The sequence below is a fragment of the Jaculus jaculus genome, chromosome 6 (assembly GCF_020740685.1).
Source record: "Jaculus jaculus isolate mJacJac1 chromosome 6, mJacJac1.mat.Y.cur, whole genome shotgun sequence".
Classification (NCBI taxonomy): Eukaryota; Metazoa; Chordata; class Mammalia; order Rodentia; family Dipodidae; genus Jaculus; species Jaculus jaculus.
Genome location: NC_059107.1, coordinates 109275359 through 109295419, shown reverse-complemented (window position 1 = coordinate 109295419; position 20061 = coordinate 109275359). Strand labels below are relative to the sequence as shown.

The window sequence follows — 20061 nt, the reverse complement described above, 5'->3', positions numbered from 1 at the left end:
GGTAAATATTTATATTAACTCCTTGGTCGTGAGCCTGAGCTCCACTTTCTAGAGCCTTACCCAAATATCTACTGTCACCAGTGATATGACAAGCTCCTTTCCAGGGTAAAATTGAGATATGTAGAAATGACAGGAATGCTACTGGCAAGAGGCTATTGGAATGCCATAGAGGTTCAAAGAGCCAGCACATCTCTGTGTGTTCACAAACAACAGAAATCATACAATTCAGCAAGGCGTGACATCAAACTTTGACTATCAAAAGAAAAGCTTATGAGCTGGAAAGATGACTGTGGTTAAAGGTGCTTGCTTGCAAAACCTGATGGCCTGGATGGGATTCCCCAGTACCCACATAAAGCCAGATACATAAAAGTGGTTCATGCACTGGTATGCCTATACATTCTCTCTCTCTCTTTCTTGTTTCTCTCTCTCTTTCAAATAAATATTTTTTTTTAAAAAAAGAGAGGCTTGTAAGCTATGACTTACATGAATAAACATAAATGTACTATAAGTGTCATTTATGAGCAATTCTTAAACTTGATCATATTTGGCACAGATACAATGAAGACATGCTACCACCCAGGGAGCATCACTAGTTTGGTGTGGAAGTCTGTCACTTCACTTCATGTGAATGATTGATGTCCATACATAATTGGAGCTTAAGCTATGGTTGCTGTTGAATCAGAATCACAGAAGAACTGGCTATTAGTTTCAGCACTTAGCCAGCACTCTATTCCACATATTGTATTGAGATTTTTCACACGGTCTCTCTTTTAAAAGTTCACAAGAACTTTATGAGAAATATATCTTTATTCAAGAAGACAGTTAAGCAAGTGATGAGGAAGAACTTGAACCCAAGCCACCTGGATCTTGGTCCTAATTGTAAGAAACCAGAAAGAAAATTAGACCTCATTTCTTTCTTTGTAACTCTCACTACACACCCATTTGCTCTTTCTCTCTCTCTCTTTCTCTCTCAAACTACAAATGTAGAAAACTCCATCAAATAATAGATCTGAAATTTAGTCAAACAAAGCAAGGGATAAAAAAAATTAACAGGAAACAGTAAACAGTGGTTGACATGCTCAGAGATCACTCAGTCAGCCAATGTCATGTTCACTTCAGATGTAGGACTGTTGCAAATTTCTCTCATAGACCGACAAATTTTTGGTGAGTCAACTTTTGATTAAACACCCAACTCCTGATCCCAATTGTATCAAATGACAGGGTTCCGATATAGATATTTTTTCCAGGTCTGTTACATGAATCTTTAAGGTTTTTATGACTTTTTTGCAATTTACCCTCTTATTAATTTTTCTTTCATTTATCTTTAAATTTCCATTGTGTATATTTATATAAAAAGTTACATAAAAAATTGTATAGCTATATATTATGCATTGAGAATAGTTCTCCTATATCCCTCTACCTCTCTTGCCTTCCCCTCCCCCTTCCAGTATTCTCATTTGTTCCCCTAGACAGTTTCACTTCTACTTTTATGAATAAGACACATGCTTAAAAGCAAAACAGCTTTAAAACAAAACAGCTCACAACAATAAAGGGAACCATTTGGCTTCTGAGTCATATATCTAGTAAATCCAGTCAGTTTCAAACATATATCTTCAACTTAAGGAAGTCAGTGAATTGTCACTGTTGGAAAGAACTGAACTTAGTATAAAGTACAAGCCCATTTCCTATGGAAAATGCAATGATTTATTTCTTCAGTGCAAGCTTTGCAGTAAAGAATGTCACTGCACAGAATGCTTTGCTGTGACTGGCTGCACATTCACCAAAAGAAGATATACAAGCAAAAAGGAAACACGTTGTCAAGAAAAAACATACAATTTCCTTTTATTTTCTCTTCTAAGAACATCAACCCTTCTTTGGGGACTAAATCGGGGACTGGTAACAATTCATGGCATGAAAATTTTCCATTCTCACAGCCAATAGAAATTAAAAACCAGGGAGGTAAAGTGAGGATGGCTAAACTCTTTCCAGAAAGGCCAGGGTCTCTGTGGTGGTTGGTTCACATGAGCTTCTTGCCCAGAGTGATGATCAGATACTTGGAATCCAAGTTCCTCACAAGTGAGCAAGAATCTCTTAAGAAAAACATACAGATCCTTGTGTGTATGTGATATGGTGTGTATGTGTAGTGTCAATAGATGTGTGTGCCCAAGTGAACACACATGGAGAGGCCATAGTAGAACAACAGGTGCCCTCCTCTATCCATCTTCTGCATTGCTTCCTTGAGACAGTCTCTTCTACATCCAGAGCTGCCATTTTCTTTAGCCTAGGAGATTATGTTTTCACACACTAGACTAAGATTGTAGGCCTGGGTGGCCATACCCAGCTTTTTATGTGGGTGCTGGGAATGAAACTATGGCCCTCCTGATTGATAGGTAAGTGCTCTGACCCACTGAACCATCTCTCAGCCCCAGACCTTTTAATTTTGCTCTATTTTTTGCTCCAGCTTGTGTGAAACAGATGGGAAACCAAGTCACAAAGATATGTGGGCATAAACTGGAGGACTGAAGTACTGGAGCAGGATAGAATGAATTCCCTCGTCAGATCTAGAGCCATAGAAAGTTTCTAAGAAGAACAGTGATAGGTCTAAGTCCTGTGCAAATTTATTGGAGAAGATTCTAGGGTAGCACAAAAGTGGAAGAGGTGAAAAGCAGAGTATTTGGCTGGTTAACTTTTGTTGTATTTGCTGATAATTTATTTATTTCACCTTAGCCACATTAATCCCGTGACTTTATTATCTATTACATTACCTACTGGATAGATTATACAAGGTCTTTCTTGTTTATTAATCAGTGAAGCCGTGTCCTTTCAGGGTTCTGATGCTTAGAAAATAGCAGACCTGTATTTGATCTGTTTTCCACTAACAACTTAGCTTTGTGCTCACCAGAGCAGAATGGCAATGGGAACTTTAGACTTCTAAGACTAAGTGCAAAGGGCTTTGCAGTTTCTCCTCAGTTGCCAGAGCCTTGAGTGCAGATAAGAAGGCTGACTACACCTAGCCATCTGACTGGAGAATCCAAGTGTGTGTGGTCCAATGGACACTCCTGGATATGACCAGATGCCCAGCCAATTAAAGCACCAAACAATAAGTGAAGCTTCCAAAATCTAGATACCAAGTTTTAGAGCCACTGCCAAATGCAAGTCTTCCCAGCAGAGGTTTCAGAAATCCCCAAGCCAAGACAAATGTTTCTGCCCTGCCCTTGTCCCAAAACAGGTGAGATGACATGGGATATTTTTTTATGTTATTACATTCCTGGGCAGCTGACAAATCCATTGGTTACAAAACCCACACCTGGAATATGATACTTAGTTTTGTGTAACAGATTTCATATTTTAAAAAATATTTTCTGTAAAAGATGAACAAGAATCTTTCATTATGGGGAAAAGGAAACTGAAAAGAATAGAAATCCTAAAAACAGAAAATATAACAAGTGGTTTGCGACAATTGTCCCCAGATATTTGTATCGTCATTGTAAGTGAAAGTGAAAACAATTGCTCTGTGTATTCCTGGGGTGCAGGCACAGATACAGAGGACAGAAGTTAGGGTTGGATGGAAAGTGTTCTAAGTTCTGAGGTCTTCTTGATAGAACAAGTGGCCTAGGGGTCAGTGAGATCTCAAGATTTAAGGTGAGGAGGCATAGGATGTGGGATGCCACATGTGTAGGCTTGGAGAAAATTCACTTATGGAAGAGAAGGCCAATCAAAATGGCTTTGCTTTAAGGTTATACTGTAACATTGAGATGTTTTTAATCTAAAGATCATTCTCATTTCCTTGTGCTAAGAAATCCAATCCTAACACATGTGGAGCAGAGGGGAAAATACAAGGAGAATAAATTAAATGAAAGGCAATACCAAAGTATAAATAGAAAGTGATGCAGAACTCAAGAGGAGAGAATAATGGCAAACTAATAGAAAAAATACACCCGAGCATAACAGGACAAAAACTTGAAAAGGTAAACGAGTCTGAATAACGGCCAGAAAAGAGTTCTGGAGAAAAAAGGCCAGAATCCCATCACAGATAATGCTGGACATAGAGGGTCCCTGGGGTCTTTTTGAAAAACATTGTGATTGATTATTGAGATTTTCTGCTCTATCATTGGAAAAGGCATACCGGAATATGGGTAACATGGCCACACACACACACACACACACACACACACACACACAAGATTCAAGTGTCCAAATGAGCAAAGCTTTTCATTGACCATTGAATTTTTGGCCTCACAACACAAGATCTGGGTACCTTGTGAGACCAAGTACACATGCATGGATGCCAATGTCTCTCTGGTCTGGATGTAGAGGTTGACTACAAAGGTTTGCCAGAAACACTGAATATTACATCTTCCTAAAGAAGCCAATGTGGAAAAGAAAACTACCTTGAAAATGAGATGTGCTCAAAACAAAGCAGTGGAGAAAAGCAATAACAAAAAAAAAAATATGTTTCCTCATACACATTTCATCTGAATTTTATCACTTTTTGTAATCAACATCTAAGGTTTCATAATACCTTTAATCATTATCACTCAACCCATGAACAAATCATCTCATTGTTATTCCTTTTGCAGGAAGCCTGGATGCCTCCTTTGATGTTGGTAAGAGATAGAAAAAGGAGTTATTCTCAGAAAAGGAAAGTGTTTGGAGCAAACTCTGGAGCCTGGTGTTGTAAGTCAGAAGCAATCATCCATCACTTACTTAGCCTTTTTGTAAGTTCACCAAACCACAAATTAGAAATTCATACCATCCACAAAACACAAACTATTCCTGTCTTTTTTTAAATCTGAAAAAGAGGCAAATTTTTCTTTCCAAAAACAGAAATGATATCTTATCACTCACCCATTTCCTAGGTCTGCCTCTTGGCCGTTTTTCTCCAGTGGCTTCTGCTTTCTGCAAAATGAAAAAGGAAGTTGTGTAGTTTCCTACCTGACATTGTTTATAAGTGCTGCACCAAGGGACATGTTTCAAGTTAAAACATTCTAACTACAGATGGGGTACCAAGATTATCTTAACAAGTTCTTTCTCTTCTAAGGTTCATCTTCTGCACTTTTCAATGGATTGTCTTCTCAGTTTTTTATTGCATGCTATAAAGAGATAGCCCTACAACCCCTCACCATGACAGGCTCCTGCACCATGATCTCTTCTGAAAAGCATGAGCAGGCTTTTGATTTCATTCATACTAAGAAAATATTACCACATCCCATAATTATGCAAATTAGTAGTTTAGAGAATTAACATTGCTTAAAGGACCAAGATTCTTTTTCATGTTGTAACTAAGGGTATAGAAATGACTACTGACATATTGATTTAAACTTACAAAGTACAACTACTTTTATTGTTAGGAAAAAGCAAGTTGAAATGTAAAAAGGAATGCATAAGCACTCTACTACAAAATAATAAACAACTGCCCACTTCTACATGGTTAATTCCATGTTCCTTGCCCAAAACGTTCACCTGAAAATAAAAATCAATCTGCCTGAGAGGAGAGGAAGAGAGAGAAGAAGGAGGAGGAGGAAGAAGAGGAGGGAGAGGACAGTGGAGGAAATAAAACAAAACCACTTGCAGAATTGTCCCAGAGAAGGAAACTTCGGCTGCCTGAAAGTAATTAGTAATTAAAAATGTACATTATTAACAAAAATTTCACACTCAACTGCCAGGTATGGCGGCATGCCCTTTTAATACCAGCACTTGGGAGGCAGAGGTAGGAGGATCACCATGTGTTTGAGGCCACCAGGAGACTGACTTCGTAGTGAATTCCAGGTCAGCCTGTGCTAGAGTGAAACACTACCTCAGGAAAAAGAAAAAAAAAATCCCCCTCAACATAAGCCTGCCATGAATATATTTCCAATTATCATTAGAGTTTATATCATTGCTTTTATGGCATCAATTATTTGCTTCCCTTTTATTCAAATTTTAACAGTTTATAAAGTAAGTAGCCCTCATGAGAGTCACCCCTGCTCTACCAAGTTCCTGTACTTTTCTGAACAAAAGAAACTTAGTACATACAGTTCTGCTTATGAAACTATCTCAGCGTGAAGTCTAGGCATCCCAAGGTGATCTTAGTGTGAAATCTAGGCAACTTGAACCACGATAACTTGTTCTGTAATTGAGTTTTGTTATCTGAGTGGGCATTTGGCACAGTGCTACTGAAAGGAGGTGTTATGACTGTCTGTGCTGCCAGATGAAGCTTTCCTCTTTGTACCTTCAACCCTCCTAATAAAAATAAAAGAAATTAAAATAGATGCACATAAATGATAATATAGATAGATATCTAACTGCAAATATCTGCCATTGCTAAGTAGCCATTGGTTAAACCAGGTCCATGAATTAACCCCGACTCTCTATGAGGATAATTTATTAGCTAATTTAATTAATTTGTTAGCTAATTTATTGAACATTTAAAATACCTCAGGCTGAGTCAGGCATGTGTGCTTCTTTTATCCTTGCAGCAGACTTATAACATGGGCATCATTATTTCTCTTTGTTTTGCAGATAATTAACCAAAGTTTAGATCAGATCAGCTTACTGAATATCTCATTCAAGGTCATGAGCAAAGCTGCTAAGCAGCAGACCTTGAATGTGAAACCAGTTATGTTTGACTCCTAAGACTGGGCTACTATCGTCTTACCAGGGCTACCTCCCCTTTGTACTGACTGACTCAGCCAACTAGGCTTTTGGGATTTCAGGGTAACTTTTAGATTTGGCTCTGTGAGGTGTTTTGTTTTGTTTCTGGATTGATTAGAGCTCCACCACAGGTTCCATTATGGTCAAAATTAGTGGTGTTGCTTTACCTTCAGTCATCTGAGCATGAACTAAGGTGAGTGAAAGCCAGGGATTACCAATAAACCACAGGGCCTTTCAGAGTTGTCTCACAGAGATGTCCTACTTTGGAAAGCGTAGGTCCAAATCCCTGCTCAGTCATTCAGGTTTATGACTTCTGGCAGGTCTCTGGAACTCTTAGTTTGATTTTATCTGTAAAATAGAGATAACATCTCCTTTGAGATGACATCAAGGTACTCGAAAGCACCTGCCATAAACAAAGTTACTCATAAATGCTCTTTCATTCCTAACAAGATGGAAGGCTTAGAAGAAGTTTTCCTCTGAGTTAGTCCAACTTCACAGAAGGCTGAGTCAACCCCCAAATATTTCATCACACCCATCTGTCACCTTTAGGAGAAAGCTTTGAAGACATCCTGGACTGGGGCATGGTGAGTTTTAAAGGTACACAATTCCCTGGGACAGAGCAGCATTTGAGCAATTATTAGATTGCCCCATTTACCCAGTAATGAAATACAGGAGCATGGACAACAGAAATTCTTTCTCACATGAATGATGGTGCTCCTTGGAGTCCTTGAAGGAGAGGCTGATGCTGACCTTAAAGCTAATGTTGCTCTGCCAGGCTTTTCTGGACAACCCTTACATCCTACCTAACAGCAATGGTATGGTATGCTTGTATCTGAAGATCTACCAAAGAGAGAAGGGATTTTTCTTAAAAGGGTTTCCCTACATTTCAAAGTCAGGGAAAACAAATCTCTCAAAGAAAGAGAAAGCCTTGCAAATAAGATAACATTTAAATGAACATCTCATTTACAAAAAGCCTATTGATGAATAAAATTCATGCCATGAAATAAAGGGCATACTAGCCTGATTATCACTGCAAATTGCTGAAAAGCAAACTTGCTCCCTGGTCACCCAGGGTGCTCCACGTAAACTGACACCGCTTCTGAGACATCTAAAAGAAGAACCCTTAGCAGGGCTGTGGCCTCAATCTGGGAGGTTTCCTTGTTCTTTAAAACCCACAGTATTTAATCATTCTACTCAAGCTCCATGAAGGCTGCAAATCAAGTTATGATTTCAGTTTGCAAACCAGAATAGATTCAGGATTTTTAGATATTGGAAAATTGTTGGCTTAACTGTGTGTGTGTGTGTGTGTGTGTGTGTGTGTGTGTGTGTGTGTGTGTATGTGTGTGTGTGTATGTAATGTTCTTCAGGACAGTATTTCAAAGAAGGCAAACATTCAGAGGACTTGTTTTAATGTGTAAACTTATGTGATGCTATTGAAGGGTATTTTTAGTTTTCCTTTGCTGGGGTAGACTTTGGTTGTATATTTCAAGCCCACGTGTTCCTGAGACATAACTAATTCTAATTATTTTGCCTTTATAGAGAAAGAAAAGGGAGAAGCAGTAGGAATTCTGCATTTGTGAGAAAATAAAATTTCACACTATTACTGCATCACTACATATGGATTCACAATGATCATACATCACACTTAGTAAAGGTGCTAGTTCTTCCTTGCTTGTCTTCATTTCTGTTTTAAAGTTTATAAAACAGAACGGTATTCTTAATTTTATATGTTTAGAAGCAATTTCATGATGGTGAGGGGGCTACTTAATGGAAGGCGAAAACATTCTTGGTACTCTAGGTTCATAGATATATTCTACATTTTAAAAAAGCAAGAAAGGAAATTCATCTAGTGAATATTACTTTTGAATTTCAAAACAGTGATTAGCATTGGTGATGATATATGAGTTGTTTTTTATACATGTTTGTGAAAAGAAGGAAAAGTGCTAGGAAGAAGCTAGGAAGGGAAGAAGACAAAAAGGACAAGGAGAAAGGAGAAAGAGTGGGAAGAGGAAGTGGGAACAGTGGTGTTTGTATTATATGTGTATTTATTTCTCTGTTACCAATAAACCTCAGGAGCTTGGTAAAACCCTAGAAATTATTTCTTGTGGCTCTCTCATTTAACAAGTAGTGAAACTTCTAGATTGTTGCAATCTACAATCCCTATGATTTATAGGAGGCTGGAAGTCTCTGGGTATAGCTGGCAGAAGATATACATCTCTAAGCCCTTTATACTCTTGGAAAGAGAAACATCCTTAAAAGGTTCACAATATTTCACTTCCAGCCTACATTGCAGGTAACTGGAGATAACAGAAATCTATAGAATACTCATTATTTTACTAAGTGCTTGATAGTTTGCAGAAGTCGAAAGGGTATAAGCTTAAGAAGTGCAGTTGAATTCAAACCCAGGGGAGACCATTCACTAGAGTTAAATACTGGATATGTCACAGTGCACAAATTTGAATCTGTTTGCTCACTTATGAAATGAAACACCACAGTTGAGGATTAAAAGAACTAATATAATTGTGAAGGGCCCTATAAGGTTGCAGCATCTGATAGATACTCAAATAGTGTCATCTCTCTCCTCCTATTTTAAAGATGCTATTGTTAAAAGGGTACCTTCAAGTTCTATAAGTCTCCACAGTGATTTTCTGTGCATAATTCTACTTAAGTAAGGCAGCTATTACCTCACTTTTCCTACTTCATGGGAGATTAAGTGACTTACCCACATTCATAAGTAGAGGAGCATAGGGTCAGTCTGATGTCAAGGCAGTAAAGCTCTATCTTTAGGAGGATATTCTCATATAAAACAAAATTGTTATAGGCAAATTATGTAAGGAAGGAAGAAAGGAAGGGAAGGGAAGGGTGGTAGGGAAGGAAGAGAAGGGAGGAGGGGAAGAAGTAGAAAAAGAAAATACTTAGCCTGGCATGGTGGTGCATGCCTTTAATCCCAGCATTCAGGAGGCAGAGGTTGGAGGATTGCTTAGAGTTCGAGGCCACCCTGACACTACATACTTAATTCTATGTCAGCTTGGACCAAAGTGAGACCCTACCTCAAAACAACAACAACAACAAAATACTCTAGGGTAAATATCAAATGAATACTTAAAAGTAAAAGAGTTGCATGATTCCTATAAAAGCATGTACAATAACAGTGATTGAGAACCAAGAGAATAATTCAATCCTAACCTCAGGGTCAAGCTTAGATAAGTACTAATGTTTTTCAGTTCAAAATATTTTCATCATATTTTATAGATGATATGATAGATGGAAGGTGGAATTCCCCTACTCTAAATCAATCAGTGTATGTACACAGGAAAAGAGCTAGAAAAAAACACTTGCCTATGACAGTGCCTTATTCTGTCTTCTTGTACTTTCATTTCATTTATTTTATGTTTCTTAATACTGAAATCTGCTTGGACCTAAGTGTGTGGAGTTTAAGTGTATGAAGTGTATGGGCTTCTAACCAAAATCCAGCAATAGCACATTATTCCTTCCAATTACTATTTGAAAATGTCAACAATATAAGTCAATGTACATTGTTACTAAAATCAAATGGACTAGTCAGTCAGACTAAGCATTGAGTCAATTCTCATGTTACCTCTTGATAATCCAGTTATTAAGGCCTCTGACTTTTAAGTACAATCATTTTTAATCTTGATATGTTAAAATTTTCTCTCACAATGCATTTTACTGGGAAATAAAAGTAATTTGTTCATTTGCTACAATTCATGCTTATTTTGCCCAAGAATGCACTTACTTTGAATTCTTATGCCATTCCTTTGTACATGTCTATATGAACACTAACTTAAAACCAAGACCAAAATTATAGGAAGAGTTATAATTTTAAAAGTTGAAGACTTTTCTCCAATTGTTCCTTCAATGGTGATGATACAAGAGTTCACAGTGATGGGATGGGATATAGCTCAGTGGCAGAGCACTTTTCTAGCCTTCATGGGCCCTGTTAGACCCCTAGCACTGAACAAAGAAAGAAAAGGAAGAAAAAACATATCGAGAAGGATGGAGAAAAAGGGGAAGGCAGGGATTGGGGAGGGGAGGCAAGGAAAGAGAGAGGAAAGAAATTCACATAGGTTACCTATTGAGCAAGTTGGTTCCTACATCTTCCTACAGAGAATGGTTGCCAACTAAATCAAATAGAATTTGCCACTCATAGTTGTTTAGTATATTGAAGCAGTATAAATTCAAACAATAGCTAGTTGGTTCCCCATTCACCTTTTATACTAGTTAACAGAACAAAGATGCCTAACTACAAACTTCAGTATCTGGGGTACAGAAATTGTTTCCCCCTTGTGTAAGATATGTGGTTCTAAGATGAGCTCTGGACACTGCAGAAAGTCAACTAACAAGATCCGACAGCTTTCAATGACTTAACTGACATGAAATGCTCTTCATCATCCATCTACTCTCAATCACAAACTGAAATTCAATAGAATACCAATCTGGAGTATTTAATCTCCTTAATAAGATGATCTGTTGAGACCCTGAGATAAAAATGAGTGAAAGGTATAGGTCAGCCAAAATCATGAGGGGCTTTAGGAGAGAGTTCAGAGGAATGATAGGTTCCAGAGAATTAGAATATGGGTCCCCTGGCATCTTTGCTACATAATAATCCAACATGTTTTAATTTCCCATGTTTGTATCACAATGTATGGTTTGAACAAATTGCCAGGTAGAATTTGCTGATGTACTAAGCAAAGCTTGGTCCTCCCTGGCAACGTGAGGATAAAGAGTCAATCATTTTGTTTAGTCAACCTAAAATGTCAAGATAATGGAGGCAACACTTGTTTCTTACTTTATTACAATGGCCTAAATTCATTTGTACTTTCACATAGGGTCCTGTCTCTCATAATTCCACTTACCTACCCATTAAGACACAGAGGAATCATGCCAAGTCACTTAGTCATTGTGGAAAACAAAGGCTAGAGTTGTATGACAACTTCCAATGTCATCATTCTCTGACTTAATCAACTATAATGTCTTTTGTGACTCTTCAGTGGCTCTATAGTCTAAAGATAATCCTGTCCTCACACTGCAGCTATAGTCTGTTATGTGTCTGGCATGGTCAGCAAGGTCCATGTCCTCTTTGCCTAAAATATCTATGATTGATGTAGTAACAATTCCTAAAAAAAGTCTATCACTTATCTATGATTTACAGCATGACAATGTTTTTATAGGGCCCAAATAATAGCAAGCTTTCTTTTAATTGTGAACTGAAAATAAACATTAAATGCTAATTCTAGATGAATTATTTGAAGTATACATGCATTGCCATGATAGTATTTTCATTCTGTTCTTTGCTCTCTAGGAAGACTAAGACAATCTTTATGAAACAGGGTTTCATGTCTGACACCTGAGATTGTTTTCTTATAGAAATTTTTCTATTAAAATATAACAACTTCAGAAAAAAAAAATAGTCCTTCCCTGAAACACCTGAGTGAGAATTGGCTTGACACTTAAAGATCAATGTGATTGTGATCTTGTGACATAGAAGACTGATTGACAGCCCCACTTGTATTCTCTCATGCGTAAAAAGAACTGAAACCCTAAACAAAACATAGAGGGAATTATATCTTTTGCCTCTCCAAACATGGGTAATGTGAACATTCCAAGTATTTCCACTCAGCACAATCAGGAGAGGCAGACCTAACAAAACACAAAGGCAACTAAGAGCGAACTGGCCAGAGGTATACATTAATGTGAAATCAAGGAATAAAAGCACAAAATCACACAAAACTCAGATAAAACACTCAACAACTTGTAGTTTTTCTTTTCTTTTCTTTCTTTCTTTCTTTTTTTCTTAAATTAAGGTAAGCACTCAGATTGGAGGAGTTCTCAGGAATGGTGAGAATTGCCACACAATGGTCATCTGAGGAAATTGATTCTGATGGAAGAATAATGATCACTTCCATGAGTTCTAAGCATAGCAAGCTGCCTTTTTATAAACTTGTCTATTTTTGCATATTACATAAGGCAATTTTCTATTGAATATGGCCTGGTATTAAAACGATGGCTAATGGATGAGTGAGTCATCCATTGCTCTTGACACATTCTGCATGCATTGTCAAATTTTACACTGTTAATTTTTTAATAAGCAGTTTTGTTTTTAAATGCCCCAAGCCTAGTTTCTGGGTCCAAGCACACACTTGGGAAAGAAACTAAAAGTAGCAATAAATGCTGAACTTCAATGCACATTGTATCTTCTCTAATTTTAAGAGTTCTTTTTCCTCATATACTTACCATTTTAAATAATATCCTTTTTTTCATTATGATGTGTCCTAGGTGTAGGAATATACCCAGTTCATTAATCATAGAAGTCTTCTATTTATTCAGCTCAGTCTAGTAAGGTATTTTCACCTTCCATGTCACAAAAGCATAACTTTTTCTAAAAGTACTTGCAGCTTAAAATCATAATGAACATATGTATGCTTGGAAATGCAATATATGGTTGATAAACAAGTATTTTTGATAGTCATGTTTAGAGAAGAGTAGTAGCATACTTGATAAAAGCTGATTTGAAATGAGAATGCCTTAAGTTTATACATGCATGAATGATTTATCAAAGTCATTCATTATTGTGCAAAGTATTGTCATCTCCCAATGAAGCATAAAAATAACAGTCCTCCTATGGGCAAATGTATTTATTCATTTTTATTAGGAGAGAATTTTGTAACAGAATTATATGAAATAATTGTGCCTAGAAGAATGAAAATTTTCAGAAAAAGTTCTTCTTGTAGGAGGTGTGTGGAAGCCTACTGATGTTTTGGAAATTGTATTAACACATACACACACTGAAAAGTAAAACTTATTTGGCAATGGAAAAGCTACTTTTGTGTTTTGCTTTCTTCTTGTTCATAGAGATGCTTAGTCCATGGTAAAGTTCTTAACTGAGGAGAACATGATAGGTTCATTTCTACCTATTCATTTAAACAACAAAACAAGACACAGAAATCTGGGAGAAAAAAAATCATTTCTTTTTTTGCATTAAATTTTAAGATTTTTGTAGTAACTTTTAGAAATTTCTTAAATATAATGATGAATTTTCAGAGCAATTATGTCATTGTTTACCTGTTAGCTAACTACCTACCTATTCTTGTGCTGTTGTCTGAGAGCAAAATTAAGTAAATTACACACACAATAACTGGTCAAAAAAATTAGTCCTTTTTAGTTAACTTATAAACCAAGTAAAATGGAACAAATACAAAGTATTCATATTAAGAATACCTGATTGTATACTGCCACCTAAATAACAAGGCTATTTAGAGTCACTCTAAGTTTAATTGATTAAATATGAATTATAATTCTAAACTGCAAGAAGCAGTTATAAAGTGAAATATTAGAAAAAAAATTTTCAGACTGAAGTGATAGTTACTTCCTGAATAATTTTGTACACTTCACAAGCAGCTATGGCAATGTATACCATTGAAAACCATCACATACAGTATGGCTAGTGGCCAAGTCACAGAAACACACACACACACACACACACACACACACACACAAATCCTAACAAGATAAACATATAATCACTTAATCATTCACACAAATGTTATATATTCAAATCTATTGAGAAGACCTATCTAAATTTCCTCCTAGCTTTTGAGTCTCTGTTTTCAACTACTATACAAAGCTACAAATAAAATAAAAATTATGTCTAATTTCCTTATAAGGCCAAAAAGTGGCTTATATTCACCATCACTCTTCTAGGTGGCCATTTCCTCTAAGACCTCTCCTCATGAGTAACTCATGTATAACCAATATAAAGTTATTTTAAACTGCAATTTAAAATTTGTTAGAAAAACTCTGAATGTCAAACTTGACTGACCTCCATCCTGTCCCAAAATATATAGTAAATAAATCAAATACTCGTCTTTAGAACTTTTCATTGTCTAATTCACAGTAACACATTATCACAAAGTTCCTTGTGTTTATGATATAGTATGTTGCAGGTTTATTATAAAGCAAACAGTCTCCTTTATCGTAACATTTACAACTATACAATTCATAAAATTTTCTCCAGTATCCCATAATTGGATTCATTTTTAATTGACTTGATTTGCAGTAGTCATGTAAGTAAGCATAGAGTAAATTAATATCTACTATTTGTTCAGAGAAAGTTGCAGCAACTTCACCACCAGTCAAAGTCTATGGATTTGATTTGTTCTGAAGTATTCAAAATCAGTGTACATATTAATTATATCATTCTCCATTCCCATTTCACCCTCAAGTTAAGACTCACATTCACTTGAATTTTCACATTTAGTGGCTTTTTTGTTCGCCTAAAAACTTTGTATCTTCATGAACCTTTTATGCTAAGCATTAACTTGGATAAAAGGTCAACTTCCATTCAACTAATGTTAAATGTAGGCAGTGAGTCAAGTTACTCAGCTGAGACAAACCCTTATGTATAGATTTAGAATGGGAAAATTACAGGGAGTTTGCTGTCTGGAGTCATTGATAGAGTTAGGAGAGATTGACATGAGAATTCTCACCTTTTGAGCTGCCTTAGAGGGACTCTTGTTTTTGCTGCCTTTAGGTCTTCCCCTGGGTCTCTTAGGAGAGGGCTCACAGGTTGGCTCCTAATTGTGGGGAGGGGGAAAAAAAGGCTGTTTTGGCAAGACTGTCTGAAAGAAATTGACCTTGGCTCTCTTGAGCTATACATTGTTGCACTTGCACTTGCATCCCAACTAAGCTATCCCAGCATACCCAGCTGTATGATGAAGAAATGGTTTACAGAGAGGGGAATACCCATAGTTTTATTTCAAGGATTCAGAGTAAACTACTATACATGTGAAAAGTACAGTCTACTTCAAACTGAAAATGAGAGAAAAGAGTGTATGCTGTACAAAGGAAATCATATAGTTTTGAGGCATAAAGCTTACATGGCCATGCATTTGTTAATTTATAAAAATAATAAGGATTTTATATGACTACCACTACAATTATGACAGCATTTCAAATAACAGAAATAGGAGTTATCATCATAGATAGTTCAATAGTCGTCCTCTTGAAAAGATGTCTTTTAATTGCTCCTCTATACCTACATACTTAGAGGATAGGGACTCAATCCACTCTTTCTGAGTGATTATCCAAGCTGGTCAGTTCAAAATAGCTCTATCCTACCTCCAAATTCCCAAACAGTTGTGGTAAATCTGAGGTGGGAGGTTTTGCTTGAATTATCTAGATAATTGCTTCAATTCTTTTTTCCTTTTGGAGAGACAGACATGGTCTCCAATCGAAATTTAAATATCTTTAAAAAATATTTTCTTCAAGCTTTCTTTAAAAAAAAAAAACAACTCGTATGTTGGGTGGACTATTAAAAAAAAAGACGATGAAGAGGAAAGGAAATCTTTAAATGGAAACAACCACTAGGCACAGTAAAGCTTTAAACACTTTAAATGGCCCTTATGCCAACTTCTAAATACCCAAGTGATTAAGAAAATGTGGTGATTCAAAATGCAGATCCTACATATCTCTCCAGTGAATCATCTATTCTTGGTGGTTCATTCACATTTGGTGATTAAATGAGAGCAATTAGAATCCAAATGCATGAAAGTTCTCAATGAAAGTTTGCCTCCTATTTGGAGAGTGTGGGGACGATTTCTTACAAGCTTCCGTGGGATGCCAGCGCCAGTGGGCACATCAAGGGCAAATATCCGAAACACATTTTTCTGTCTTTGTGAACTCTGCCTTAACTCCAAGGTTAAAAAAAATTCTCCAATCACCTCCAGATTCCATTGCATTTTCTATTAAACTCTTATTTTCAGTTGGGGAGGGTGCAATTAGCAGAGTTGGGAAAAGCTTGGTGACTGGTGGGAAACCAGGTTGGGGGGGGGGGGGTGGGCAGAGACTTCCTGGGAGGTGTAAAACGCGACCCCAATGCGGTGTAAAGTGTCGCTGGCGCAGAGCGGGAAAACTCAGAGGCCTCCAGATCGGCTTGTTTCCTTTGATGATTTCAGAAAGGTACAGCCCTCTGAGTTTTTCTAAACTGCATGGCAAGCAAACACAGTTCAACCCCCACCTTGCTCTCCGAGCAGCTTGGAACTTTAGGAAGACTTTCTAATCGGTCTATTTGCCAAGCCAGGAGGGAAGCGATTTAAGGCTAGGAGTGAATGAGCAGTTCTAAGAGCCGAGGAAGTGGAGTTTCAATGTTCTCAGTGGTACAGTCCGGATCACTGATCCCCGGTCCCTCTCTGCCCGCCTGGGCTTGGAAAAAAAGCCTGCGAACAAAACCCCCGCCCTGGGCGCTGCGCTGCGCGGCGCTGCGCTAGCGAGCCGGCTGCACGCTTAATTGGTTGCATCCGCAGACAAAACCCTCACTCCGCGGGGTCTGGGGCTCCACTCGATCGTCCCCTCCCAGCCCTCAGCTCCTTGCCCTGAAGGATAGCATTTCACATCTGCAGCTCCGAGGCGTGGGATCAGGGAGCAAAACGGTGACGGGGCTCTTGGCTTGGAAGTGACCCCAGCTACCGGGCACTATCCCTTACTCCGCGCGTCTCCAAAGTTCCCTGGATGAAGGGAGTTAGTCCAGTCCGGAGAAGGCCTAGTCTCCCCGGGGAACCCCTTCCCCGGCTAGTTCTAACGCCAGCCGATAGTGGCATTTAAAGTTCTCTAAGAGCGCTCGGCAGCCCAGTGCCCACGCGTTCTTTGTCGGGAGGGCGCGAGCCTCGGGCCATCGGGAACTCCGGAATACCCAGGGGGCGGCTGCGGCGTGCCATCCGCCTGTCCCAGACAGCGGGGAGAAAGAACCTCGGGGTCTTGGGGAACGCGGTGCCCCAGAGCCCCGACCATGCAGACTGCCCCAAGTCACAAGCAACTTCTGTCCCTGGGGCCAGGCGCCTGGAGAAAAAGCTGTGCGATCTTTGGTTGGTGGGACCCCGGCCGCTTCCAGTCCCCTGGCGGCGCGGCGCCACTCCGGGCTGCGCACAATAGCGAAAGTCTGAGGACGCGCCAGCGCGACCCCAGCTCCGCCAGGTCCCGGCCGCCCGCAGCGTCCCTCCTCCCCCACCCCCAGCTCCCTCCCGGGGACCATGCCGCGCACTAGAGGGGGGGGATCGGTGGCCCGCCCACCCGCACCCTCCGCCCGCCTGCCCGCCAGCGGTAGCCGCGAGGCTCCCGCGCTCAGCTCGCGGAGCAGGCAGGCGGGTGGCACCGAGGGTGGGCGAGCGTCGCTGGCGTACTGACTTGCTGCTGCTTCCTGGGTCGGCCGCGTCCTCGCTTCTGCGGCGCCGGGGCGGCAGGTTGTCCCTGCGCTGAAGTGGACGGCTGCCCGGCGCCTTCCCCGCGTGCGCTCATCCTGCCTCCAGCCGCCGCTACCGCCGCTGCGCTCGGCCGCCCGGAGTCTGCTCGGCACCTTTCGGGTCGGACGCGGGAAGGAGAGGTGGTGGCTCCGAGAGGCTGGCGGGGATGGCGAGGGCTGGCGTGCGGCGACGGCTGCGGCTGCTGCTGCTTAGGCGGCCGCCGCTGCCACCATGCACACCAGACGTCCAGCGGCTGCCAAAAAGAGAGGAGAGAGAGAAAGGGAGAGAGGAAAGAGAGGAGTATGGAAGGAGGCGCTGCCGGCGGCGGCAGTGGTGGGCGGGTGGGTGCGGGAGGTGGTGGTGGAGGTGGAGGTGGCGAGAGGAGGTGGGAAGCAGAGGAGAGGAAGACGAGCCGGTGTGAGAGGCTGGTCGAGGCTAGGAATCCGGAGGAGTTGCGGGCACCAGGAACACTTCGGCAGCGGCTTGGAAAGGGAAGAGACTTGGAGGGAATTGTGTCCCTTGAAATGTTAGGCGGGGAAAGAATTCCTCCTCCTCTTACCCCCACCCCTCAGCAGGGAGAGAGAGAGATTGAGAGAGAAAGAGAGAGAGAGAGAGAGAGAGAGAGAGAGAGAGAGAGAGAGGGAGGGAGAGAGAGAGAGAGAGAGGGAGAGAGAGATTGGTGTAGTCCGAAAGAGAGGATGGGGAGATTGTGTCAGGCTCCGGTCGGGCGGGCAGCGCAAGCGAGGAGCGGAGCAGTGGGTGGCACCGCGCCTCCTCGGGTGGCCGGAGGGTTGCAGGCGGTGGTGGCACCGCAGAGTAGGGAGGGACCCGCTGCTAGCCTCTCCGTTGCACCCACCGCGCGCTGCCCGGACTGGAAGTTTGCTGAGTTCCAGCCCGCGATTCAAGTGGGATGAGTGTGTGTGTGTGTGCGTGTGTGTGTGTGTGCGCGCGCGCGCGCGTTGGCGAAGGGGTTGGCGGCAGTGGGTGTGTGGGGGGGGGGAGTGCCCACCTCTAATCGTGGGCGGATAAAGGGGAGGGGGCTGCGCAGGAGGAGAAGTCTGAGGAGGAGGAGGGAGGCACCGTGGACCGCCGAGCCAAGGCGCCTGGCCGCGGGCCAGAGGCAGCGTTCGAAACACAACTGCCTTGGCGGCGGCGGCGCCCGGGTGCCACCCCGAGCTCGGCTCACGTGCTCCCTCCCGGCGACAGGGTTAAAGGGATAGACCCGGGATCCTGAGCCGGCTAGCCGGCAGGCCTCGCCCATCCGGCCGCCCGAGGTCACTCCAAAGTCGTCCCAGAAAGGCGCGGGAATAGGACTGAACCGGAGCCACGCTTTGGGGCTCGGCCTTTTACCTGCGCCTCCACGGTGCGGAGCCAAAACGTTGCTGGAAGGCGCCGGCAGCACCGCGGTAGCGTTCCATTTCACCGAGGGCGTAGGGGCCACGAGCGGGTGGAGCGTGGTCCCTGACAGTCCAGCTTCGGCTCGGGATGACCTGGCCCCAGAGCGCGGGCCAGGGAGCGCGCGCGCGCGCACACACACACACACACACACACACACACACACACACACCATGCACAAAGATTCACGCGCCCACACATGCGAGCCCATGCACACATGCTTGCACACAGATGCACGTGCACACTCGCGCATACATGTACACTTGCAAACACACGTGCTTAAACACACAGGCACACCGAGGGACCAACACATTTGTAGCACGTGCGGACTTGCTAACGGTGCACAGGCCCGTGGGCGCGCCAGCTTAGTCATTGAGCTCTTTTCTTTGGGTGAGATGACTGGACAGGACGTGTCCCTAGAACTGGTCCTAGGCACAGATTCAGACGCCCACAGGGCATAGGGACCTCCTAGATGGCTTGCTTTACAACTGCACCCACTGCCCCACCCTCGCTGCTTCTTACCTTTATTTACCCTTCTCCCTCCGAATTCCTTTCTGCCAAGTTCTAATTTTATAGTCTGGGCTGTTTCTGAGTTATGTGAACACCATCATGGCCACAGCCCGTTTTCAAAAGGCGGAGCATTTAAAAATGTACCTCTTTTTTTCAATCCTTAAATAACACAAAACTCCGAAAAAAATTAGGTTCAGATTTTCACACATCACACCCAAAATTACTTTGGGCTTAGTCCAAAATAAAAACTTTCACCAGGGGAAGAATT

At 41.2% G+C, this 20061-nt stretch overlaps 1 protein-coding gene across 1 annotated transcript in view; it reads right to left on the bottom strand.

Moving 5' to 3' along the window:
* Positions 1-17971, bottom strand: part of Hmga2 (high mobility group AT-hook 2) — a 128902-nt gene extending 110931 nt beyond the window's left edge. The window contains exons 1-3 of the mRNA XM_045153316.1: positions 17833-17971; positions 15141-15227; positions 4849-4899 (exon numbers count right to left, since the gene is read on the bottom strand). Coding sequence (XP_045009251.1) covers positions 4849-4899; positions 15141-15227; positions 17833-17943 — 249 coding nt within the window. The 5' untranslated portion in view covers positions 17944-17971. The remainder of the gene's footprint in view (positions 1-4848; positions 4900-15140; positions 15228-17832) is intronic.
* Between the last annotated feature and the right edge of the window lie 2090 nt (positions 17972-20061).